This window comes from Oncorhynchus clarkii, chromosome 20 (genome assembly GCF_045791955.1).
Source record: "Oncorhynchus clarkii lewisi isolate Uvic-CL-2024 chromosome 20, UVic_Ocla_1.0, whole genome shotgun sequence".
NCBI classification, from domain to species: domain Eukaryota; kingdom Metazoa; phylum Chordata; class Actinopteri; order Salmoniformes; family Salmonidae; genus Oncorhynchus; species Oncorhynchus clarkii.
Window position 1 is genome coordinate 16,082,164 of NC_092166.1, and position 23,627 is coordinate 16,105,790.

General features: G+C 42.3%; 1 protein-coding gene across 2 annotated transcripts; it reads left to right on the forward strand.

The window, feature by feature from the left end:
- Positions 1-10,001: 10,001 nt before the first annotated feature.
- On the forward strand, positions 10,002-23,219 carry LOC139377302 (carbonic anhydrase-related protein-like). 2 transcript variants are annotated; one of them, XM_071120318.1, is made up of 10 exons: positions 10,038-10,276; positions 10,566-10,586; positions 12,404-12,595; positions 12,873-12,997; positions 13,745-13,840; positions 15,661-15,723; positions 16,362-16,410; positions 16,508-16,620; positions 21,103-21,292; positions 22,947-23,219. In XM_071120318.1, exons 1-9 carry the CDS (start codon positions 10,204-10,206, stop codon positions 21,235-21,237), a joined length of 867 nt encoding a protein of 288 aa, XP_070976419.1. In that variant the 5' UTR covers positions 10,038-10,203; the 3' UTR covers positions 21,238-21,292; positions 22,947-23,219. The 2 variants fall into 2 exon arrangements, with proteins under 2 accessions (XP_070976420.1, XP_070976419.1); XM_071120319.1 differs by lacking the exon at positions 10,566-10,586 and having other exon boundaries at positions 10,002-10,276.
- Positions 23,220-23,627: the final 408 nt, after the last annotated feature.

A 23,627-nucleotide genomic window follows, 5' to 3' on the forward strand; every position in this document is an offset into this window, starting at 1 on the left:
CCCATTGGACCATCTTTGTTTCTTTCTCACTTAACACCAATCTTATTAGGAAATCACCATTGTGTAGATGTTAAGTCCTATTTAGAAAAGCCTTACCTTGACAGACGCCTTTGGACTGATGGGATGTCTTGCTCACTGATGGAGAAATGTGATTCAGATAAGAGGACAAAGCTGGAAATTTAAATATTTTTAGTGGCATATCCAGAGACCAAAAACCTGATTGTAAATCATTCATTTTTCATGATATACCGCCCAGAAGGGCAGGGTGTTGCTATTAATTGTTAAAAGAATAACGCCAGCTCTGGGGTTCACTCTCACTTTTGGATAAAGTTATACAAGCATTAGACCCATCCGAAGGGTAATTGCTTTGCTCTGTGAAAATATTGGCCCCTGTTATTTTTGGCATATATTGTCCCCGTTTTGCACATATTGTGAAGAATCCTTAGTCAAGTCAACATTTTGTTAGCAATTCCAGAGAAAGAGCATTAACATTTCTACTTAAGGCAGTGCTTCTAGTTATGGGAGGTATAAAAGAAAGTCAAGAATCTGTTGTCTGAGTACTTATTGGAGAGGTGTCCATGGTTAGCGTTCTAGATGAATGAAGCTAGCATCTTGGCTGGGTCAAAAATAGATTGATACACAGCATTGGGCCTGGAGGATGAGACAGTACAGGTATCGCTCAGTTTTATGACATATTATTGATTCATAATCACGACTGCTTATTAACTAGGGAATCTTGAGATCATAGTGATATTCACCAATGTCATAGTAACCACTAACCAGACACACATACTGTTATTACTAACTATGTTATGATTGTGTTGTAATCAATCAATATGTATGTAATCCATTATTACATAGTATTTTCTGACTGTCTATATGGAAGAAATGTGAAAGGTCATAATTATGACAACCAATTCCAACCTTTTTCCAACAATAGTCTTATAGGCCAATATCTTATTCAATCATTTTCTTATACTGTGGCATATATAGCAACAAATACCAAACTAATAACAAAATGTACTCTACCCAATCAACATAATAACATCAAACGCCTGCCTCCTACAAACCAAATGCCCACCAAGTTTTCAGGATGATCACATCATAATTAAGGATAATCATGGGTTTCACCCTTGGCGATGGAACATTTAAATGCGGCGGCAGGTAGCCTAGCGGTTAAGCCTACGGTTAAGAGCGTTAGGCCAGGAACGGAAAGGTCGCTGGTTCGAATCCCCGAGCCGACTAGGTGAAAAATCTGTTGATGTGCCATTGAGCAAAGCACGGTACACTTTACTTGACACCCAGCGTTATGTCGTGGTCGTAGCCATGTCATAATATGTCATAACCTGTCATAATATGTTCATAAAACTGCCATGACTCATATATTTACACCTGTTGTGTCATATATATTGCACTATTTTATGACACCTCGTAGTTTTTGGGGTTATCTGTACTTTACTATTTGTATTTTTGACTACTTTTACTTTTACTTCCCTACATTTCTAAAGAAAATAATGTACTTTTTACTACATACATTTTCCCTGACACCCAAAAGTGCTCGTTACATTTTCAATGCTTAGCAGGATAGGAAAATGGTCCAATTCACGCACTTACAGTATTAAGAAAACATCCATGGTCATCCCTATTGCCTCTGATCTGGTTGACTCACTAAACACAAATGCTTTGTTTGTAAATGATGTCTGAGTGTGCCCCTGGCTATCCGTAAAAAAAGAAAAGAAAATAGTGCCACCTGGTTTGCTTAATATAAGGAATTTGAAATGATTTATACTTTAGGTTTTGATACTTAAGAATATTTTAGCAATTACATTGACTTTTGATACTTAAGTATATTTAAAACCAAATGCTTTTAAACTTTTACTCAAGTAGTATTTTACTGGGTCACTTTTACTTGAGTCATTTTCTTTTAAGATATATTTACTTTTCTCAAGTATGACAATTGTGCATTTTTTCCACCACTGCATATAAGCCATATAGACCTAGCACGTACAGATCTAGTACATACAGTGCCTTGCGAAAGTATTCGGCCCCCTTGAACTTTGCGACCTTTTGCCACATTTCAGGCTTCAAACATAAAGATATAAAACTGTATTTTTTTGTGAAGAATCAACAACAAGTGGGACACAATCATGAAGTGGAACGACATTTATTGGATATTTCAAACTTTTTTAACAAATCAAAAACTGAAAAATTGGGAGTGCAAAAGTATTCAGCCCCCTTAAGTTAATACTTTGTAGCGCCACCTTTTGCTGCGATTACAGCTGTAAGTCGCTTGGGGTATGTCTCTATCAGTTTTGCACATCGAGAGACTGAAATTCTTTCCCATTCCTCCTTGCAAAACAGCTCGAGCTCAGTGAGGTTGGATGGAGAGCATTTGTGAACAGTTCTTTCAGTTTGTGAACAGCAGTTTTCAGTTCTTTCCACAGATTCTCGATTGGATTCAGGTCTGGACTTTGACTTGGCCATTCTAACACCTGGATATGTTTATTTTTGAACCATTCCATTGTAGATTTTGCTTTATGTTTTGGATCATTGTCTTGTTGGAAGACAAATCTCCGTCCCAGTCTCAGGTCTTTTGCAGACTCCATCAGGTTTTCTTCCAGAACGGTCCTGTATTTGGCTCCATCCATCTTCCCATCAATTTTAACCATCTTCCCTGTCCCTGCTGAAGAAAAGCAGGCCCAAACCATGATGCTGCCACCACCATGTTTGACAGTGGGGATGGTGTGTTCAGCTGTGCTGCTTTTACGCCAAACATAACGTTTTGCATTGTTGCCAAAAAGTTCAATTTTGGTTTCATCTGACCAGAGCACCTTCTTCCACATGTTTGGTGTGTCTCCCAGGTGGCTTGTGGCAAACTTTAAATGACACTTTTTATGGATATCTTTAAGAAATTGCTTTCTTCTTGCCACTCTTCCATAAAGGCCAGATTTGTGCAATATACGACTGATTGTTGTCCTATGGACAGAGTCTCCCACCTCAGCTGTAGATCTCTGCAGTTCATCCAGAGTGATCATGGGCCTCTTGGCTGCATCTCTGATCAGTCTTCTCCTTGTATGAGCTGAAAGTTTAGAGGGACGGCCAGGTCTTGGTAGATTTGCAGTGGTCTGATACTCCTTCCATTTCAATATTATCGCTTGCACAGTGCTCCTTGGGATGTTTAAAGCTTGGGAAATCTTTTTGTATCCAAATCCGGCTTTAAACTTCTTCACAACAGTATCTCGGACCTGCCTGGTGTGTTCCTTGTTCTTCATGATGCTCTCTGCGCTTTTAACGGACCTCTGAGACTATCACAGTGCAGGTGCATTTATACGGAGAATTGATTACACACAGGTGGATTGTATTTATCATCATTAGTCATTTAGGTCAACATTGGATCATTCAGAGATCCTCACTGAACTTCTGGAGAGAGTTTGCTGCACTGAAAGTAAAGGGGCTGAATAATTTTGCACGACCAATTTTTCAGTTTTTGATTTGTTAAAAAAGTTTGAAATATGCAATAAATGTCGTTCCACTTCATGATTGTGTCCCACTTGTTGTTGATTCTTCACAAAAAAATACAGTTTTATATCTTTATGTTTGAAGCCTGAAATGTGGCAAAAGGTCGCAAAGTTCAAGGGGGCCGAATACTTTCGCAAGGCACTGTATGTCAGTCATCAGTCAAAAAGAGGGTGTCTCGTCCTGCTCCTGAAATCTGCTTCTGCATTTCATCAGCAACAGAGCATTGGGGTAGGTGCATGTCTGACATCAATGTGTGCACAATTACAATAATCATTTAATATAGTCAATTTTAGAAAATGTTATATAACTTAAGCATACTGTTGACAAGTACGCTATGGTTTAATGGAATGTTTTGCCTTGTGTGGTAGGTTTTGCCTTGTGTGGTAGGCTTAGCCTTGTGTGGTAGGCTTTGCCTTGTGTGGTAGGCTTTGCCTTGTGTGGTAGGATTTGTGGGTTTTGACCCTCTTATTTAGGCGTCATAACCAGCCATAAAGTAACGCAATATGTCACAATAGGTCTAAATATATGTCATGACAGTGTTATGACCATATTATGACAAGTTATGTCAGCTGTTATGACATATATTATGACATAGTTATGACCATATCAAAACGTGCTATGATGCTGGGTGTCAAGTAAAGTGTTACCCACAGTTAACCCTAATTGCTCCTGTAAGATGCTCTAGATAAGAGCACTTGCTAAAATGTAAATGGTATCGGTCTTTCCCAAACAAATTTTTATTAGCCTATCCCCAATTATTATTATTTTTTACATTGATTTAATAAGAAGTTTCAGGGGGAACAGAAAGCTAGGTTGAAGATACTCTATCCCCGGCATAGAGCAGGATAGAGGCCTCTAGTGGCCAAAAGGCTGTTATAAACTGGGTGGTTTGAGCTCTGAATGCTGATTGACTGACAGGCGTGGTATATCAGACCGTATACTACGGGTATGACAAAACATTTATTTTTTACTGCTCTAATTCTGTTGGTAACCAGTTTATAATAGCAATAAGGCACCTTTGTGATATATGGCCAATATACCACGGCTAAGGGCTGTGTCCAGGCACTCCATGTTGCGTTGTGCCGAAGAACTTAACCGTGGTATATTGGCCATATACCACACCCCCTCAGGCCTTATTGCTTAATTATAGCATTGGCAGCACCATTGTGGGCTTCCATCATTTTTAATGTAGTCAACTGGGTGGGACTTCAAACTTTATTGGCTGATTCCTGCTGATGACCCTGTTGGAGGGAGCAGCCAATTGTGAAGAAGAAAATGTACTACTTCTGAATGGAGATTGCCTTAATGGCGGTGCCGTCTGCTCAGACGAAATAATGGGAACTAACCTGAACTAAAATATGAACGCAACATGTAAAGTGTTTGTCCCATGTTTCATGAGTTGAAATAAATGATCCCAGAAATATTCCATACTCACAAAAAGCTTATTTCTCTCAACACAAATGTGTTTACATCCATGTTAGTGAGCATTTCTCCTTTGCCAAGATAATCCATCCACCTGACAGGTGTGGTATATCAAGAAGCTGATTAAACAGCATGATCATTACGCAGGTGCTGGGGACAATAAAAGGCCACTCTAAAATGGGCAGTTTTGTCACACAACACAATGCCACAGATGTCTCAAGTTTTGAGGGAATGTGCAATTGGCATAATGACTGCAGAGCTGTTGCCAGATAATTAAATGTTAATTTCTCTACCATAATGTAACAGCTCTTGTTTGTTGAATAAAGAGTGGACCATGACGCAGTGTGGAAAGTGTTCATGATTTTGATATTCAAAAACACTCAAACAAAATAACAAACAGAAAACAAGATCCCACAAACTCAAAAGGAAATTGACAACTTATATATGATCCCCAATCAGAGACAACGATAGACAGCTGCCTCTGATTGGGAACAACACTCGGCCAAAAACAAAGAAATGGAAAACATAGACTTTCTCACCCGAGTGGGGAGGGGAGGGTCCGGTTGGGCATCTACTCTCGGTGGAGGCTCCGGTGCAGGACGCAGACCCCGCTCCGCTTGAGGCTCCCCCCACTTTGGTGGCGCCTCTGGTGCAAGGATCGTTGCGGGGGTCTCCGGACTGGAGACCGTCGTTGGAGGCTTCCTTCCCTGGATCATCACTGGAGGCTCCGTGCCATGGATCATCACTGGAGGCTTCGGGCCATGGATCATCACTGGAGGTTTCCTTCCCTGGATCATCACTGCAGGCTCTGTGCCATGGATCACCACTGGAGGCTTCGGGCCATGGATCATCACTGGAGGCTTCGGGCCATGGATCATCACTGGAGGCTTCGTACGTGGAGCCAGAACAGGTCTCACCAGACTGAGGAGACGTACTAGAAGCCTGGTGTGGGGAGCTGCCACAATGCGTCCTGGCAGGATACCCACTTTAGCTCGGTGAGTGTGAAGAGCTGGCACAGGCCGCACTGGGTTGTGCTGGCGAACTGGGGATACCATGCGTAGAGCTGGCACAAGTTATCCTGAACCGAGTAGACCAGGAGCGCTGAGCTGGCACAATCCGTCCTGGCTGAATGTCCACTCTAGCACGGCAAACGCGAGGAGCTCCATTCCAGCCTGGATCTCCTCCCACATCCAGGATCCTTTATCATCTCAGATGTCCTCCCATCTCCAGTCCTTCTGGTCACACGGCTTGGTCCGTTTTTGGTGAGATCTTCTGTAACTGCTCTCGTTTGTAGCATGAAGAGTGGACCAAGACACAGCGTGGAAAGTGATTTTAATATTCAAAAACACTCAAACTAAATAACAAACTTGAAAGCGAACAGTTCTGTTAGGCAAAAACCACTAAACAGTGGCAGCTCCCCGCACCAGGTTTCTAGTACATAGAAAACATACACTTTCCCACCCGAGTCACACCCTGACCTAACCAAACATAGAGAATAATAAGGATCTCTAAGGTCAGGGCGTGACACATAAGCCGAGTCCAACGTCGTTTTAAAGAATTTGGCCGTATGTCCAACCGGCCTCACAACTGCAGACCACGTGTAACCATGCCAGCCCAGGACCTCCACATCCGGCTTCATCTCGTGCGGGATCGTCTGAGACCAGACACCCGGACAGCTGATGAAAGTGTGGGTTTTTACAACCGAATAATTTCTACACAAACTGTCAGACACCGCCTCAGGAAAGCTCATCTGCAGTTTGGCGTCATAACCAACTTCAGTGGGCAAATGCTCACCTTCTATGGCCACTGGCACGCTGGACAAGTGTGCTCTTTACGGATGAACCCCCATTTCAACTCTACCGGGTAGATGGCAGACAGAGTGTATAGCGTTTTGTGGGCGAGCGGTTTGCAGATGTCAATGTTGTGAACAAAGTGGCCCATGGTGGGTTTATATATAGGCCAAGCATAAGCTACGGACAACGAACACAATTGCATTTTATCTATGGCAATTTGAATGCACAGATATACCGTGACGAGATCCTGAGGCCCATTGTCGTGCCATTCATCCGTCGCCATCACCTCATGTTTTAGCATGATAATGCACGACCCCATGTCGCAAGGATCTGTACACAATTCCTGGTAGCTGAAAATGGTCTAGTTCTTCAATGCCCTGCGTGCTCACCAGATATGTCACCCATTGAGAATGTTTGGGACGCTCTGGGTAAACACGTATGACAGCGTGTTCCAGTTCCCGCCAATATCCAGCAACTTCGCACAGCCATTGAAGAGGAGTGGGACAACATTCCACAGGCCACAATCAACAGCCTGATCAACTGTATGCAAAGGAGATGTGTCGTGCTGCATGAGGCAAATGGTGGTCACACCAGATACTGACTGGTTTTCTGATCCACGCCCCTACCTTTTTTTAAATGTACAGTAAGTGTCCTGCAATATCCTATATTGTCCACCAGAGAGCGGTGGTGTTATTGACTTTAGATCAAAATTTAAAAAGATGCCTTGGACAGGAGTTGAGAGTCGGATCTGGCATACTCTGATGGCTGGAGAAACTATTTGTTATAAGAAATGCCTACAGCATTATACAAATCTGACAGAATACATTTAATAATACTATATTATAACACTAATAGATTTAGTGAATATATGCAGTACCAGTCAAAAGTTTGGACAGACCTACTCATTCAAGGGGCTTTTCTTTATTTTTACTATTTTCTGCATTGTAGAATCATAGTGAAGAAGACATCAAAACTATGAAATAACACATATGGAATAATGTAGTAACCAAAATAGTGTTAAGCAAATCAAAATATATTTGAGATTTGAGATATTTCAAAGTAGCCACCCTTTTCCTTGATGACAGCTTTACACACTCTTGGCATTCTCTCAACCAGATCATGAGGTAGTCACCTGGAATGCTTTTCCAACCGTATTGAAGGAGTTCCCACATATGCTGAGCACTTGTTTGCTGCTTTTCCTTCACTCTGCGGTCCAACTCATCCCAAACCATCTCAATTGGGTTGAGGTCAGGTGATTGTGGAGACCAGGTCATCTGATACAGCACTCCATCATCTGATACAGCACTTGGTCAAATAACCCTAACACAGCCTGGAGGTGTGTTGGGTCATTGTCCTGTTGAAAAACAAACGATAGTCCCTCTAAGTGCAAACCAGATGGGATGGCGTATTCCTGCGGAATGCTGTGGTAGACATGCTGGTTAAGTGTGCCTTAATCTAAATAAATTACTAACAGTATCACCAGCAAAGCACCCCCACACCATCACATGCAGGAACCACACATGCAGAGATCATCCGTTCACCTACTCTGCGTTTCACAAAGACACGGCGGTTGGAACCAGAAAATCTCACATTTGGGCCAAGCAAGTCTCTTCTTCTTATTGGTGTCCTTTAGTAGTGGTTTCTTTGGGGTGGGGGGGTGGGTCTCAATATTAGGAAGATGTTCCTAATGTTTGGTATACTCAGTGTATACAAGGTTGTTATCAAAATGAATCAACAAAGAATATGAGAAAATAAACATAAAACTACAGTATATGAAGAAGTCAAGATTAGAAAAGAAAGAAAAGTAGACCAGTTTCCAAAATATATCCAGAATTGATTCGCGTCCGAAGAGGATTATCAGGCTAAAGTCATGCTATTTAAAAACAAATTGTTTTAACCTCATATCTGGTCCTACAGGATCTAAATGACCTCATTATGAAGATTCTGACAGAGAGTGGGATGTGCAATCTATTCCATTTAGGAAATGAGGGTCAAGGTGGTTTCCTAGTACAGAATATTAAGTGATTAATCAATCGTATTCCCTTTGACAAACTCTATACTTTGGGACAGGCATATGACACAGTGGGATATATCATATCTTGCCAGAACAGTACTGGTCAGTTCTACTCTATAAGCTAATCCTCTATGTTGGCATCTATTGACAATGAAATGATTGGTTTACTTTGTGCTGTAAGTAAGGAGCCTTGCACAAGCCTTGTGCGAGCAGGAATGGCTCATAGGAGCTGGAGTCGTATTTCTGTAGCATAAGACAGTTTGATGTACACCACCTCAACAGGACACTCGTCTTACCCCCAATCTCTCTCCTTAATTCTGAGGGCCAAGCAGAGACGCACTGGGTACCAGTTTTTGTCTTTGGTATGACTTGGATCAAACTTCCCAACCTTCCAATCTCAAGACAGACACAAGGCAACAAGGCCACTAAGTGCTGAGTTAGTCAACAAAAAGCCCAGCCAGTAAAGGACTTCCACAGGAATGTGCACGTGTAATATGTGACACCAATTTTACATAAACCTTCTATTTTTCAAGAATAGTGTTAATCTGTTCTCTTTGCACAAACAGATAGACATTTTTTTCCGGAAATCTCTGAGGAAACACAAATCTGGACAAACATTCTAATATTGAAATGCTGACTGTCAATTTCTTCACCTCAAAAACATCAGGATCATAATATCTATTCCTAACAGTAACCCCTCTGAAAAGCGCTCCACTTCTCTTCCCCGTCTCCCTTTACCTCTCTTTTTGTTGTTGTTGGTATTGATTCCCATTGGCTGTTGCGAAAGCTGCAGCTACTATTCCTGGGGTCCATACAGAACATGAAATAATACAGAACATTAATAGACAAGAATAACTCAAGGACAGAACTACATACATTTAAAAATGGCACACAGCCTACATATCCAGGTCAAACAGGGGAGAGGCGTTGTGCCGTGAGGTGTTGCTTTATCTGTTTTTTAAACCAGGTTTCAAAAAACAGCAATATGAGATGGAAGGGAGTTCCATGCAATAATGGCTCTATATAATACTGTACGCTTTCTGGAATTTGTTCTGGATTTGCGGACTATGAAAAGACTCTTGGTGGGGTAAGTGTGTGTGTCGCACTTACCCCACCAGACACACACACACACAGATCTTCCTTTCCTTACACCACAGTGAATTGCTGAGCTGTTTAAAAGGTGCTCCATTTTGACAGGGACTTGACTCATCCAATCCCTGTCTGTGTGGGGCGGGGACTCTGTGGGCTGCTAGTGCTGAAAGAGAGTTTTGAAACTTAACTAGAGTGTCTGTTGATGGGAGAGTCTACACTGCAGCCGAGAGAGAGAGAGACTTTCACTCTCTCCTATTAGATGGACTGAGCAGGAAGAAAGAAAACGGATCAAATCAAAAGCCAAAGACTTTGACATCAAATCAAAGCAGGTGTGTTCAGTAAAAAGACTTGTTCCATACTGCCATGGCAGACAGCATGACTGAGGAGTCTGACTACTACCCTGGGAAGGATGATCTGGACTGGGGATATCAGGAAGGTAAGGGCTTTGGAGGTTTTTAGTAAACACTTGTGTACCGAACACTTGTTTCCCTTTCTCTCACAAAACATAACTTTATTTACCATTTAGGCACTAAACAATGCATGCATTGATATGGAAATTCTTTCTTCTCAGATATAAACAGAAAAAAATAGCCATCTCTTCTCTCTCCCTCTCTCTCGTTCTCTATTCTCTCTCTCCCCCTCTTTCATTCTCTATTCTCTCTCTCTCTCTCTCTCTCTCTCTCTCTCTCTCTCTCTCTCTCTCTCTCTCTCTCTCTAACATACAGTAGGTAAAGAACCCAAAGAAGGTAGGGTATTTTGATCAATGCACTTCTTATTGGGGTAACTTGATCATGCAAATGATGTATAGAACTGAACTTGAGATTCTGGAGTCACACCCATGATTAAGTATTCTAAGAGAGTAGTGGTCTAGCTACCATGCTTTTATGGTTCTGGGCTTTTAAGTGCTCTTGTCCAGGGCACCATTGTGTGCACTGTCTCAAAATGCCTCTGGGCTCTTGGAGGGTAATTGTCAAGGTTTCCAGTAGCTGGAAAAAAACAAGAGAGCTTTTATAACCAAAGTCAAGAGCTAAACTTTTAGTAACTAATGTTGTTATTGGTGTTGACTTGAAATAAAAAAGAATCTGGTTGGTAGGGGATAAAGTCATCCATACACTGAAAGAGAAGAGAGGACTTGTCTGTAGCGCTAACTAACTTAGCCTCACTGTTTCCGCACATTCTTCTTATTCTGTTTTTCACACTGTGTATTCATATATTCACTCAGCTCATTCTAATATATCTACTACTCTACATTGCATTTGTTACACTGTTTATTCACACGGCGTATTTATATACTGGATTCTTGACATAGCTCACTGTCATTTATCTACCTCTACATGTCATTCTTACCCACTGGGCACACACTGGTTGAATCAACGTGGTCTCCACATCATTTCAATGAAATTACGTTGAACCAACGTGGTATAGATGTTGAATTGACGTCTGTGCCCAGTGAGTAGTATATATTTTTGGTTTATATACGCATAGATGGTATTTGGATTACTGATAGTGTTGTTTGGGTTGTTAACTGGATTCGTTGTGACATTTGTGATTTCTTGTTCTAGTTTTTGATTATTATTTGTGTACTTGTTTGACATTTTACTGCATTGTAAGGAACGAGTAACAAATATTTCACACTTACAGCCAAGTGATTAATAACTTTGAAATAATTCAGGGCATGCTATGGAAAGAGCAGAAACCTAAGACCGCTAGCTAACAGAATGTTCTTACAAAGTGTGAAAAGAAGTGACAATGAGAAGGAGAAGATTTGTACTCTTTGTGGAAGATTGAAGGAGGGGGTATGACGAAATGTGAAAAAGAGAGGAAGAGTGTCAGTGAGGTATAGACAGAGAGGAAGATGGTGTCAGTAGGGTATAGACAGAGAGGAAGATGGTGTCAGTAGGGTATAGACAGAGAGGAAGATGGTGTCAGTAGGGTATAGACAGAGAGGAAGATGGTGTCAGTAGGGTATAGACAGAGAGGAAGATGGTGTCAGTGAGGTATAGACAGAGAGGAAGATGGTGTCAGTGAGGTATAGACAGAGAGGAAGATGGTGTCAGTGAGGTATAGACAGAGAGGAAGATGGTGTCAGTGAGGTATAGACAGAGAGGAAGAGGATGTCAGTGAGGTATAGACAGAGAGGAAGAGGATCCAGTAAAAAGAGAGGAAGTGTGAGCGGTGTTAAGAAAGAAGAGCTAGAACATCCTTGTGTCCCTCTGGTCGAGGGTTATTCCTGGTACAGACTCCCCAAGTGCTCAGTTCAGTGACACTCAGCGATTGGTGTACTCTTAGCCCAGTTTAGCTTCAGTGTGTGTGCGTGTGCGTGTGTGTGTGCGTGCATACACATTTGTGTGTCCTCGGGTATACTTTGTTTATGCTGCTTGTGTATTCAAAGGCTGGATTTACACTCCACCAGACATACTCCGTCACCACTTTGTGACTTCACCACACACCATAGAGGACTCTGTATGGAGGTCTCAGTGCAAGCCAGAGGTTGTAACCTCACTGAGATTACTTTAAGGAGAGCATTTGGTGGAGTTTAAGTCTAAGTTGTGTGGGTTTTCAGGTGTAGAGTGGGGTTTGCTGTTCCCTGATGCGAATGGGGAGTACCAGTCCCCGATCAACCTGAACTCCCGGGAGGCCCGTTATGACCCCTCTCTCCTGGACGTGGGGCTCACGCCCAATTATGTGGTGTGTCGGGACTGTGAGGTCATCAACGATGGACACACCGCACGCATCATTCTGAGGTCCAAATCAGGTGAAATTACATTACCACAGTATCATCAAAACAATGAATGGGTTAACTGTACCTGAACACTCCACTAGACTGGGGATCTTGCAAACACCTTTTCAATGAGCTCACATTAACCGTAATAACTGAGCGTTGAGTCAATGACTGTGTGCTGCGTGTGATACACACTTAGAGAAATCAGAGTTGCACCAGAATTCAGACCTACATTCAAAATCCCCAGCTAATTTAATATGGTCTTCATTTCTTGTGTCTGCTCTTGACGCTCTGGGTTTCCTGTCTGCAGTGGTAACTGGTGGCCCATTGCCAAGTGACCATGAGTATGAGCTGCATGAGGTGCGCTTCCACTGGGGCAAGGAGAACCAGCGGGGGTCAGAACACACGGTCAACTTTAAGGCCTTCCCCATGGAGGTATGAGTCTCAGCCAAACACACACACACACACACACACACACACACACACACACACACACACACACACACACACACACACACACACACACACACACACACACACACACACACACACACACACACAGTCTACTTCAAGGCCATGACCATGGATGTTTGTCTCAGTTAGAGGCCACTGTCACAGTACTCAGATAGAGGGAGTTGGTATGCTATTTTCACATAAAACAAGATTATTTAAGGTCAGGGCTTTTGTAACGGAGTCCTGTATGGCTCAGTTAGTAGAGCAGGGTTGTAATTCCTGGGGCCACCTATACACAAAAATGTATGCACAAATTACTGTAAGTTGCATTGGATAAAGCATCTGCTAAATGGCATATATTATTGTTATTATTATTATACAGTATATTAGCTCGTTACTATGTTTCATGTATTTACAAATCACTGAGACCATTGATGTAAACAAGTGTTTGAAAGGCCCTGGAGAAGCTATGCCTCTGGTGGTTTGGCTTTATAAGCTTCCTTCTCTATCACAGGTGCTTGGTACTCTATTTCAAATTGAAGAGTGCACTTACGTCCCATACACCTGCTCTGTCTCGGCCCTGTCGTCTACAGCCTCATTCTGCCTATGATCTTTCTGTCTGTCTGTCTCTTTCTCTAAGTATCAAATGTGGTTGATCTCTTTTGTGATCAACTTCCCTATAATATGATACAATATAAATATAATACAATAAGTGTGCTTCCCCCCCAGCTCCATCTGATCCACTGGAACACAACGCTGTTCAACAGTGTGGAAGAAGCCCTGGCGAAGAAGAACGGAGTTCTCATCATCGCTCTGTTTGTGCAGGTATTGATTTGGTTCACTCTGTAGTGATATGAGTCCTCTCTTCTCATGGTCTGTATGGTTTTTAGGGACTTGCCAACTTGGTACTGTAATTCATATTATATGAGCTTTGACACTAAAGTCAACATATATCCATCCACTTGTTTTTCAATTGGACTGAGAAAACCCCCAACATTCAAATAACCACAACAACATTTGATTGACGTGAGCTGGCTTGAGGCTTACTGTTTACCTAAACGTATAAAACCGTCTGTTTTAAGTGAACCCATCACTTTGTCCTTCCTGTTTTTGAAAGCTCCAAGAGTTTCCCCCGCCACCACCACATCCTGGCAGGACTCACGTCAGCAACCCCATGTTAACACTTGTTAACGTCACAACATAATGCTTATATGTTAGGACAGTGATATTCAAACTCGGTGTCGCAAAAACTGCAGTGGGGTCGCCAAATTATTAATTTTTTATTAAAAAAAATATATATATTTTTTTAGGGAGAGTACAGATTATTGTATGGGACGTTTTTGTGAAAGAATTTGAAAAATGTAATTGGTTTATTTGAATTTTGTTAAGAGATGAACATTTAATGAATTGAAGGTTATTTGTTAAAACTTCTCTAGGGTAGGGGGCAGCATTTGGAATTGGATGAAAAGCGTGCCCAAATGAAACTGCCTTCTACTCAGGCACAGAAGATAGGATATGCATATAATTGGTAGATTTGGATAGAACTCTAAAGTTTCCAAAACTGTTAAAATAGTGTCTGTGAGTATAACAGAACTAATTTCCATTCAGGAAGTAGGATTTTTGTTGTTGTTGTAGTGTTCTATTCAATGCCATTACAGTATCCATTGACTTAGGACTCAAATTGCAGTTCCTATGCCTTCCATTAGATGTCAACAGTCTTTAGAAATAGTTTCAGGCGTGTATTTTGAAAAATTAGGGAGTAAGAGCAGTCTGAATGAGTGGACCCTGCCGTGTCACAGAGCTTTTTCATGCGTGCGACTGAGAGAGTGCCTTTCTTGTTTACCTTTTATATTGACGACGTTATTGACCGGTTGAAATATTATCGATTATTTAGCCTAAAAACAATCTGAGGATTGATTATGAACATAGTTTGAAATGTTTCTACGAACTTTATGGATACTATTTGGATTTTTTTGTCTGCCTGTTGTGACTGCATTTGAGCCTGTGGATTACTGAAGAAAATGCGCAAACATAACGGAGGTTTTTGGATATATAGAGACTATCAAACAAAAGGAACATTTATTGAATAAATTAATGTCTTCTGAGTGAAACCATATGAAGATCATCAGAGGTAAGTGATTAATTGTATCTCTATTTCTGACTTGTGTAACTCTTCTACTTGGCTGGTTACTGTTTGTAATGATTTGTCTGCTGGGCTATGTTCTCAAATAATAGTAAGGTATGCTTTCGCCATAAAGCATTTTGAAATCTGACACCGTGGTTGGATTGACAAGAAGTTAATCTTTAAACCTATGTAAAATAGTTGTATCTTTTCTGAATTATTAAAATGAGTGTTTCTGTATTTGAATTTGGAGCTCTGCAATCTCACTGGATGTTGGCCAGGTGGGACTCTAGCGTCCCTACATACCCTAGAGAAGTTCATTTAAAAATCGAAATGGACGGATTTTTAAGGTTGTGTCATTATATTTGGGGTGGGGTCTTGAAAAAAATGCTAAAACAAATGGGGTCCCCAGAAATTCTGGCAGAAAAACGGGTCCCTGCTGAAAAGGTTTGAATACCACTGTGTTAGGACCCTCTTTCCTTAACTCTTTCTGACTCAATGCCCTTGACGTTGTTTCCTTTAGATAGGGAAGGAGCATCTGGGGTTGAAGGCCATAACAGAAGTGCTGCAGGACCTACAATACAAGGTAAGACTTTGCCATCCATTTTGTTGTCCAAGTGATATTGTTATGGCGAAGATGTTATGGTTATGAGTTTTCATGGTGATGAGAGGGCAGATGTTATGATAAATTACTGATATGACCTAAGGGTGTAGAAGCCCAATGCTTAAATGAGAGATAGAGAAAGACATACAGAACATAGACATTCAAATTAGGGTCCGTGCTATCAGGGCTCCTTGGGACGTCCCTACTCCATTGAAGTTGACATTTAAAAGGGTTAAAGTAAGGGTTAAAGTAAGGGTTAAGGTTAGGGTTAAGGTTAGGGTTAAGGTTAGGGTAAGGGTAGGAGTTCAGGTCCCAAGACATCCCTACCCTAAATAGCATTAACCATCAAATTAGGCAAGACAAATCAGCAGCTGCAACGGTTGGAGCGTGCAGCAATTTATTAATTTATTGATTTTTCAATGAAACCTGATGCAATTAATGCTCCAGGTTGATTTGAGACCATGTGGAACATGTAAGATTAGATAGGAGAAATGTTGAATGTGAAGAATGTGAAGGAAGAGGTCCAGTAGTACAGATGACATGGTGGCTAATTGAAGAGTACATTACAAATGAAGCAAAACAACCAATATTCTTTGTTTTGTTTTGACTTATCTTTACAGGGGAAGACCAAAATAATACCGTGCTTCAATCCTAACACACTCCTTCCTGGTGAGTCCTTCATCTAATTGTGTATAATTCATGCTTGCATGTATGGTGTGACACAGTATTAGATGAAGTTATGGTATGTGTTTGTTGCTCCCTACAGACCCCCTCCTGAGAGACTACTGGATATATGAGGGCTCCCTGACCACACCTCCATGTAGTGAGAACGTCACCTGGATCCTGTACCGCTACCCACTCACTATCTCACAGTTACAAGTAGGCCATCTGACACAATGGCCTGGTCAAAGCAATCAAATGTATTTTAGAAATCTATTTGTACATCAGCAGTTGTCACACTTATATCTTTTGTCTTGCCAATTCACCCTCTTAATACACACATAAACAATCAATGTCTCAAAGTTTAAAAATCCTTATTTAACCTGTGTCCTCCCCTTCATCTACACTGATTGAAGTGTATTTAACAAGTGACATCAATAAGGGATCATAGATTTGACCTGGATTCACCTGTTTTGTACACTGTGTACTGCCGACGTGATCGCCCGATGTGGTCTCAACAGGCTATTCTGTTACGATGTCGCCGAAGGACCATCTACCAGCCCCAGCCCACTAGCTTTTCTGAATGTTGTGTCCCCTGCTCACTTAGCTTAGTAGTGACAACCGAACGGCACCCTGACTCGCCTATTGCTGCTCTTTTGACCCTATGATCACTCGGCTACACAGCTGATGCCCCCTGGACTGTTTCAATAACACGGTACCTCATTTTATTTACCTGTCGGCCCCAGCCTCGAACTCAGGTCCTTTATGTACCTAACTGACCCGCTCTGCCCATTCATCGCCATTTACCCGTTGTTGTCTTAGCTCTCCTGATCAACACCTGTGATTGCTTTATGCCTCTCTCTAATGTCGATATGCCTTGTCTACTGCTGTCTTGGCTAGTTTTTATTGTTTTATTTCACTGTAGAGCCGTCAGTCCCGCTCAACATGTCTTAGATAGCTCTTTTGTCGCACCCCACACACATGCGGAGACTTCACCTGGCTTAACTGGTGCCTCCAGAGACGAAACCTCTCTCATCTTCAATCAACACCTAGGTTTACCTCCACTGTACTCACATCCTACCATTCCATTGTCTGTACATTATGCCCTGAATCTATTCTACCACGCCCAGAAATCTGCTCCTTTTATTCTCTGTTCCCAACGCACTAGATGACCAGTTCTTATAGCCTTTAGCCATACCCTTATCCAACTCATCCTCTGTTCCTCTGGTGATGTAGAGGTTAACCCAGGCCCTGTAGCCCCCAGTTCCACTCCTATTCCCCAGGCACTATCATTTGTTGACTTCTGTAACCGTAAAAGCCTTGGTTTCATGCATGTTAACATCAGAAGCCTCCTCCCTAAGTTTGTTTTATTCACTGCTATAGCACACTCCGCCAACCCTGATGTACTAGCCATGTCTGAATCCTGGCTTATGAAGGCCACCAAATATTCTGTAATTTACATCCCCAACTACAACATTTTCAGACAAGATAGAACTGCCAAAGGGGGCGGAGTTGCAATCTACTGCAGAGATAGTCTGCAGAGTTCTGTCATGCTATCCAGGTCTGTGCCCAAACAGTTCCAGCATCTACTTTTAAAAATCCACCTTTCCAGAAATAAGTATTTCACTGTTGCCGCTTGTTATAGACCCCCCTCAGCCCATAGCTGTGCCCTGGACACCATATGTGAATTAATTGGCACCCATTTATCTTCAGAGTTTGTACTGTTAGGTGACCTAAACTGGGATATGCTTAACACCCCGGCCATCCTACAATCTAAGCTAGATGCCCTCAATCTCACACAAACTATCAAGGAACCTACCAGGTAGAACCCTAAATCTGTAAACACGCACACCCTCATAGATATCATCCTGACCAACCTGCCCTACAAATAGACCTCTGCTGTCTTCAACCAGGATCTCAGCGATCACTGCCTCATTGCCTGCGTCCGTAATCAGTCCGCGGTCAAAGGACCACCCCTCATCAATGTCAAACACTCCCAAAAACACTTCAGCGAGCAGGCCTTTCTAATCGATCTGTCCCGGGTACCCTGGAAGGATATTGACCTCATTCCGTCAGTAGAGGATGTCTGGTTATTCTTTGAAAGTGCTTTCCTCACCATCTTAAATAAGCATGCCCCATTAAAAAAATGTAGAACTTAATACATATATATCCCTTGGTTCACTCCAGACTTGACTGCCCTTGACCAGCACAAAAACATCCTGTGGTGTACTGCATTAGCATCGAATAGCCCCCGCGATATGCAACATTTCAGGGAAGTTAGGAACCAATATACACAGGCAGCTAGGAAAGCAAAGGCTAGCTTTTTCAAACAGAAATTTGCATCCTGTAGCACAAACTCCAAAAAGTTCTGGGACACTAAAGTCCATGGAGAATAAAGGCACATCCTCCCAGCTGGGAAACACCGTCACCACCGATAAGTCTACAATAATCGCTAATTTCAATAAGCATTTTTCTATGGCTGGCCATGCTTTCCACCTGGCTACCCCTACCCCACTCAACAGCTCTGCACCCCCCACATCAACTTGCCCAAGCCTCCCCACTTCTCCTTCACCCAAATACAGATAGCTGATGTTCTGAAAGAGCTGCGAAATCTGGACCTCTACAAATCAGCTGGGCTAGACAATCTGGACCCTCTCTTTCTAAAATGATCCACCGAAACTGTTGCAATCTCTATTACGAGCCTGTTCAACCTCTCTTTCGTATTGTCTGAAATCCCTAAAGATTGGAAAGCTGCCGTGGTCATCGCCCTCTTCAAAGGGGGAGACACTCTAGACCCAAACTGCTACAGACCTATGTCTATCCTACCGTCTTTCTAAAGTCTTCGAAAGCCAAGTTAACAAACAGATCACCGACCATTTCGAATCCCACTGTACCTTCTCTGCTATGCAATCGGGTTTCCGAGCTGGTCCTGGGTGCACCTCAGCCACACTCAAGGTGCTAAACAATATCATAAGCACCATCGATAAAAGACAATAATGTGCAGCCTTCTTCATCGACCTGGCAAAGGCTCACCACATTCTTATCGGCAGACTCAACAGCCTTGGTTTCTCAAATGACTGCATAGCCTGGTTCACCAACTACTTCTCAGATAGAGTTCAGTATCGGACTACTTGTGTGTCAAATCGGAGGACCTGTTATCCGGACCTCTGGCAGTCTCTATGGGGGTGCCACAGGGTTCAATCTTCGGACCGACTCTTTTCTCTGTATACATCAATGATGTTGCTCTTGCTGCTGGTGATTCTCTGATCCACCTCTACGCAGACGACACCATTCTGTATACATCTGGCCCTTCTTTGGACACTGTGTTAACAAACCTCCAGACGAGCTTCAATGCCATACAACTCTCCTTCCGTGGACTCCAACTGCTTTTAAATGCTAGTAAAACTAAATGCATGCTCTTCAAACGATCGCTGCACGCACCCGCTCGCCCTTCTAGCGTCACTACTCTGGACGTTTCTAACTTAGAATATGTGGACAACTACAAATACCTAGGTGTCTGGCTAGACTGTAAACTCTCCTTCCAGACTAATATAAGCATCTCCAATCCAAAATTGAATCTAGAATCGGCTTCCTATTTCGCAACAAAGCCTCCTTCACTCATCCTGCCAAACATACCCTCGTAAAACTGACTATCCTACCGATCCTTGACTTCGGCGAGGTCATTTACAAAATACTCTCCAAACCCTCTACTCAGCAAATTGGATGCAGTCTATCACAGTGCCATCCGTTTTGTCACCAAAGCCCCATATACTACCCACCACTGCGACTTGTATGCTCTCGTTGGCTGGCCCTCGCTTCATATTCGTCACCAAACCCACTTGCTCCAGGTCATCTATAAGTCTTTGCTAGGTAAAGCCCCGCCTTATCTCAGCTCACTGGTCACCATAACAGCACCCGCCCATAGCACACGCTCCAGCAGGTATATTTTACTGGTCATCCCCAAACCCAACTCCTCATTTGGCCACCTTTCCTTCCAGTTCTCTGCTGCCAATGACTGGAACAAATTGCAAAAATCACTCAAGATGGAGTCTTATATCTCCCTCACTAACTTTAAGCATCAGCTGTCAGAGCAGTTTACTGACCATTGCACCTGTTCACAGCCTATCTGTCAATAGCCCACCCAACTACCTCATCCCCATATTGTTATTTTGCTCCTTTGCACCCCAGTATCTCTACTTGCACACTCATCTTCTGCACATCTATCACTCCAGTGTTAATGCTAAATTGTAATTATTTCGCCACTATGACCTATTTATTGACTTACCTCCCCAATATTACTACATTTGCACACAGTGTATATAGATTTTTCTATTGTGTTATTGATTGTATGTTTGTTTATCCCATGTGTAATTCTGTGTTGTTTGTGTCACACTGCTTTTCTTTATCTTGGCCAGGTCGCAGTTGTAAATGAGAACTTGTTCTCAACTGGCCTACCTGGTTGAATAAAGGTGAAATAAGAAAAAAAAATAGTAATAGGGCTCACATGGAAAAAGGAGTCTAAAATAGCCCAGGACAGGCATTCAGTACAATGCTAATATTTATCCACACCATAATCACTACACAGAACACTTAATTAATCTATCACCACTCATTCCCTTCCATGTAACTTCTCTCTCTTTCTTCCTCCATTTCCCTAATTTCCCTCATCTCATCACTCTCTTTCTCATCCCTCTCTCCCAGATAGAGGAGTTCAGGAGGCTGAGGTCCCATCTAAAAGGTGCTGAGCTTCCTGAGGGAAACGATGGGATGTTGGGAGACAACTTCCGCCCCACTCAGCCCCTTAGTGACAGGACGGTCCGGGCTGCCTTCCAGTGACACCCCCTCCCCCAGTCCATCCTCCATGGGGAATCCCTAGCTACATGTTCCACAGGTAAAGGACAACAGTCAGACTGTTCTGAGCCCCTCATAAACTGACATATAGTTTCAGGCCCTTAGAAGGTTTGTTTTTAGAAGTTGTGGCCCTCTTTCTTGCGGAGAGGTACTTTTAGCAATACAGCCAATAGTTTAGCAGCGGTCCTGAGTGGCACAGCGGTCTAAGGCACTGCTTCGCAGTGCTAGAGGTGTCACTACAGACCCGGGTTTGAGCCCATGCTGTATCACAACCAGCCGTGATCGGGAGTCTTATAGGGCGGCGTACAATTGGCCCAGTGTCCGGGTTAGGGGAGGGCTTGGCTGCGGGTGACTTTACAAGTAGGCCGTCATTGTAAATGAGAATTTGTTCTTAACTGACTTGCCTCATTTAAAAGGGTTAAATAAAAATAAAATATTGATGCATAGACTATGTTCTTCCATGACCTGGATTGATGGATAATAATGTATACCACAAAGAACCATGTATCAGGGTCACATTGTCTTGCCCTGGAAGTTATACTTTAACAGAAATAGGCCAGGTATTTCCCAGAGGTACAATCATAATGGTACCACTAAACACTGGAGCCGTGGCAGAGCTATAGTAATAATGAGCTAACCCAGTTCTCCCACTAATCTAGGACTAGCTGTGTTGTGTGTGTGGACCGGAGCGATATATCTATTTTAGAGCTAGCATTGGGAACACCTAGGATACTGGCAAATTACTCATTTTGAAAGGAGTGGGTGGATTTGGATGTGCTCAATTGAGGGCACATGGACAAAGTGTGTCTAGACTCACAACTGTTTTATGCAAACAGTGAAGAGAAAGAACAGGATTGTATCAAAGAGCCAGATAAGCCCATTGTTTGGTAGTTTGACAGTGTAAGTATAAGTGTATCAACGTTTCAACTGGGTGGAAAAGGTTGTATAATAGTTGTGAGCTGCTATGTAGCTACAGAGGGAAATGCCAGAGGGACTGTGGAAGAGATAGTGGAGTATTGTCTCTGGTAAGGGATATTTAAGTGGTCATGTGACCTGGCCAGACCTGAGAGGGGCCAGGAAAGGGGGAATAGAGGAAGAAGTAGGAGGGATAGAGGAAGGGGGTTCTGAAGGGACTCCAATTGCATAATTAAGCAATACCTTAAATTACATTGCCAAACCATTCGTAGTTAATTATAAGGGAATAATGCATGTAATTACATTGTAGCATGTTTGTAAATGCAGGTACTGTAGTTAAATGGGTCTGCCAAATGTTAGTTCTGTTTACCATGGAAATACAAAAAGGACGGTGGTCAGTACTGCATAATTGCATGTACTTACTAGATATAATTGTAACAATCATATAAAGTGCATAAGTGATTTTATAGGTTATTGCACCAGTAGGAACTCTGGAATAAGGATTATGTGACAAAATGTGTGGCTGAAAACATCACATTTCTAGCTCTGTAACCATCATAGCTCATCCAAAGAAAACAGGATATTAGTTTGTGGATTTTAGAGCGGAAAATATTACATCTTAACATTGCACAATGTCCAACAATTCCAATCCAAAACATGGGACTTATAAAATAACACTTTGCTCTTCTATCTGCCACCTTTGTTTCCAAAGTCTTAGGGCGACATTATTGCTGGAATGTTCCGACATCTACAAAATATTCAATTTTTTCTTTACACAGTGAAACAAGAGGAGGAGATAAAGGAGAGGAGAGGGAGAAACAACCTTGCTGACTCGGCTGGATGGTTGGATGTTATGTTACATTGGATCACTTGGACTGGGAGGGAGCTAACAAAGGCACCATTTTACTCTGTGTTGATGAAGGCAGTGCTGACAGATCAACCGGCTTACTTCACCTGTGACCTGGAACCAATGGCATTAATACGTGTCATATATCAGTTTTCAAACAATGTAAAAAATATATATATATTGAGTTAATAAAGTCGCATACAAACATGGTCTCTTTTCTTCTTTCTTGAGTAAGGCAGCTCCAAAATGCAGGTGTTTCAGCCTGGCTCAGTGCTTTCTGTGGAGGGACAGCATGCGGAAAATACAGTGTAGGGATTGGTAATCTTCTCTAGTTGCGCTGTGATTGGCTCAGTCTTGTCACTCACGGAGACACTACATCACAGCAAAATCTACAGGGAGAGCTAGAAAGTTTAAGCCCCTTTGGGTGCTGCCATAGATTTACATTAGAAGTGCCCATCCAAGAAGGCTCAAGGTAATTGGCCACAGATAGCAAGCTAGATAAGCTGTTATCATCATGAATCACGTCGACAATCTACTGCCAAATACTTTTCAATACTTGTCATATGAAGAAAAATTATAGATAAAAAGTATTGGTGCTCATCGGCCATTGGAC

Excerpts from the sequence above, each read along its gene's own strand:
- LOC139377302 (XM_071120318.1), top strand. The coding sequence starts at position 10,204 with ATGGCAGACAGCATGACTGAGGAGTCTGACTACTACCCTGGGAAGGAT. Across the intron at positions 10,587-12,403 it reads AGGTAAAGAACCCAAAGAAG|GTGTAGAGTGGGGTTTGCTG; the intron begins GTAGGGTATTTT and ends GTGGGTTTTCAG. Across the intron at positions 12,998-13,744 it reads TTAAGGCCTTCCCCATGGAG|CTCCATCTGATCCACTGGAA; the intron begins GTATGAGTCTCA and ends CTTCCCCCCCAG.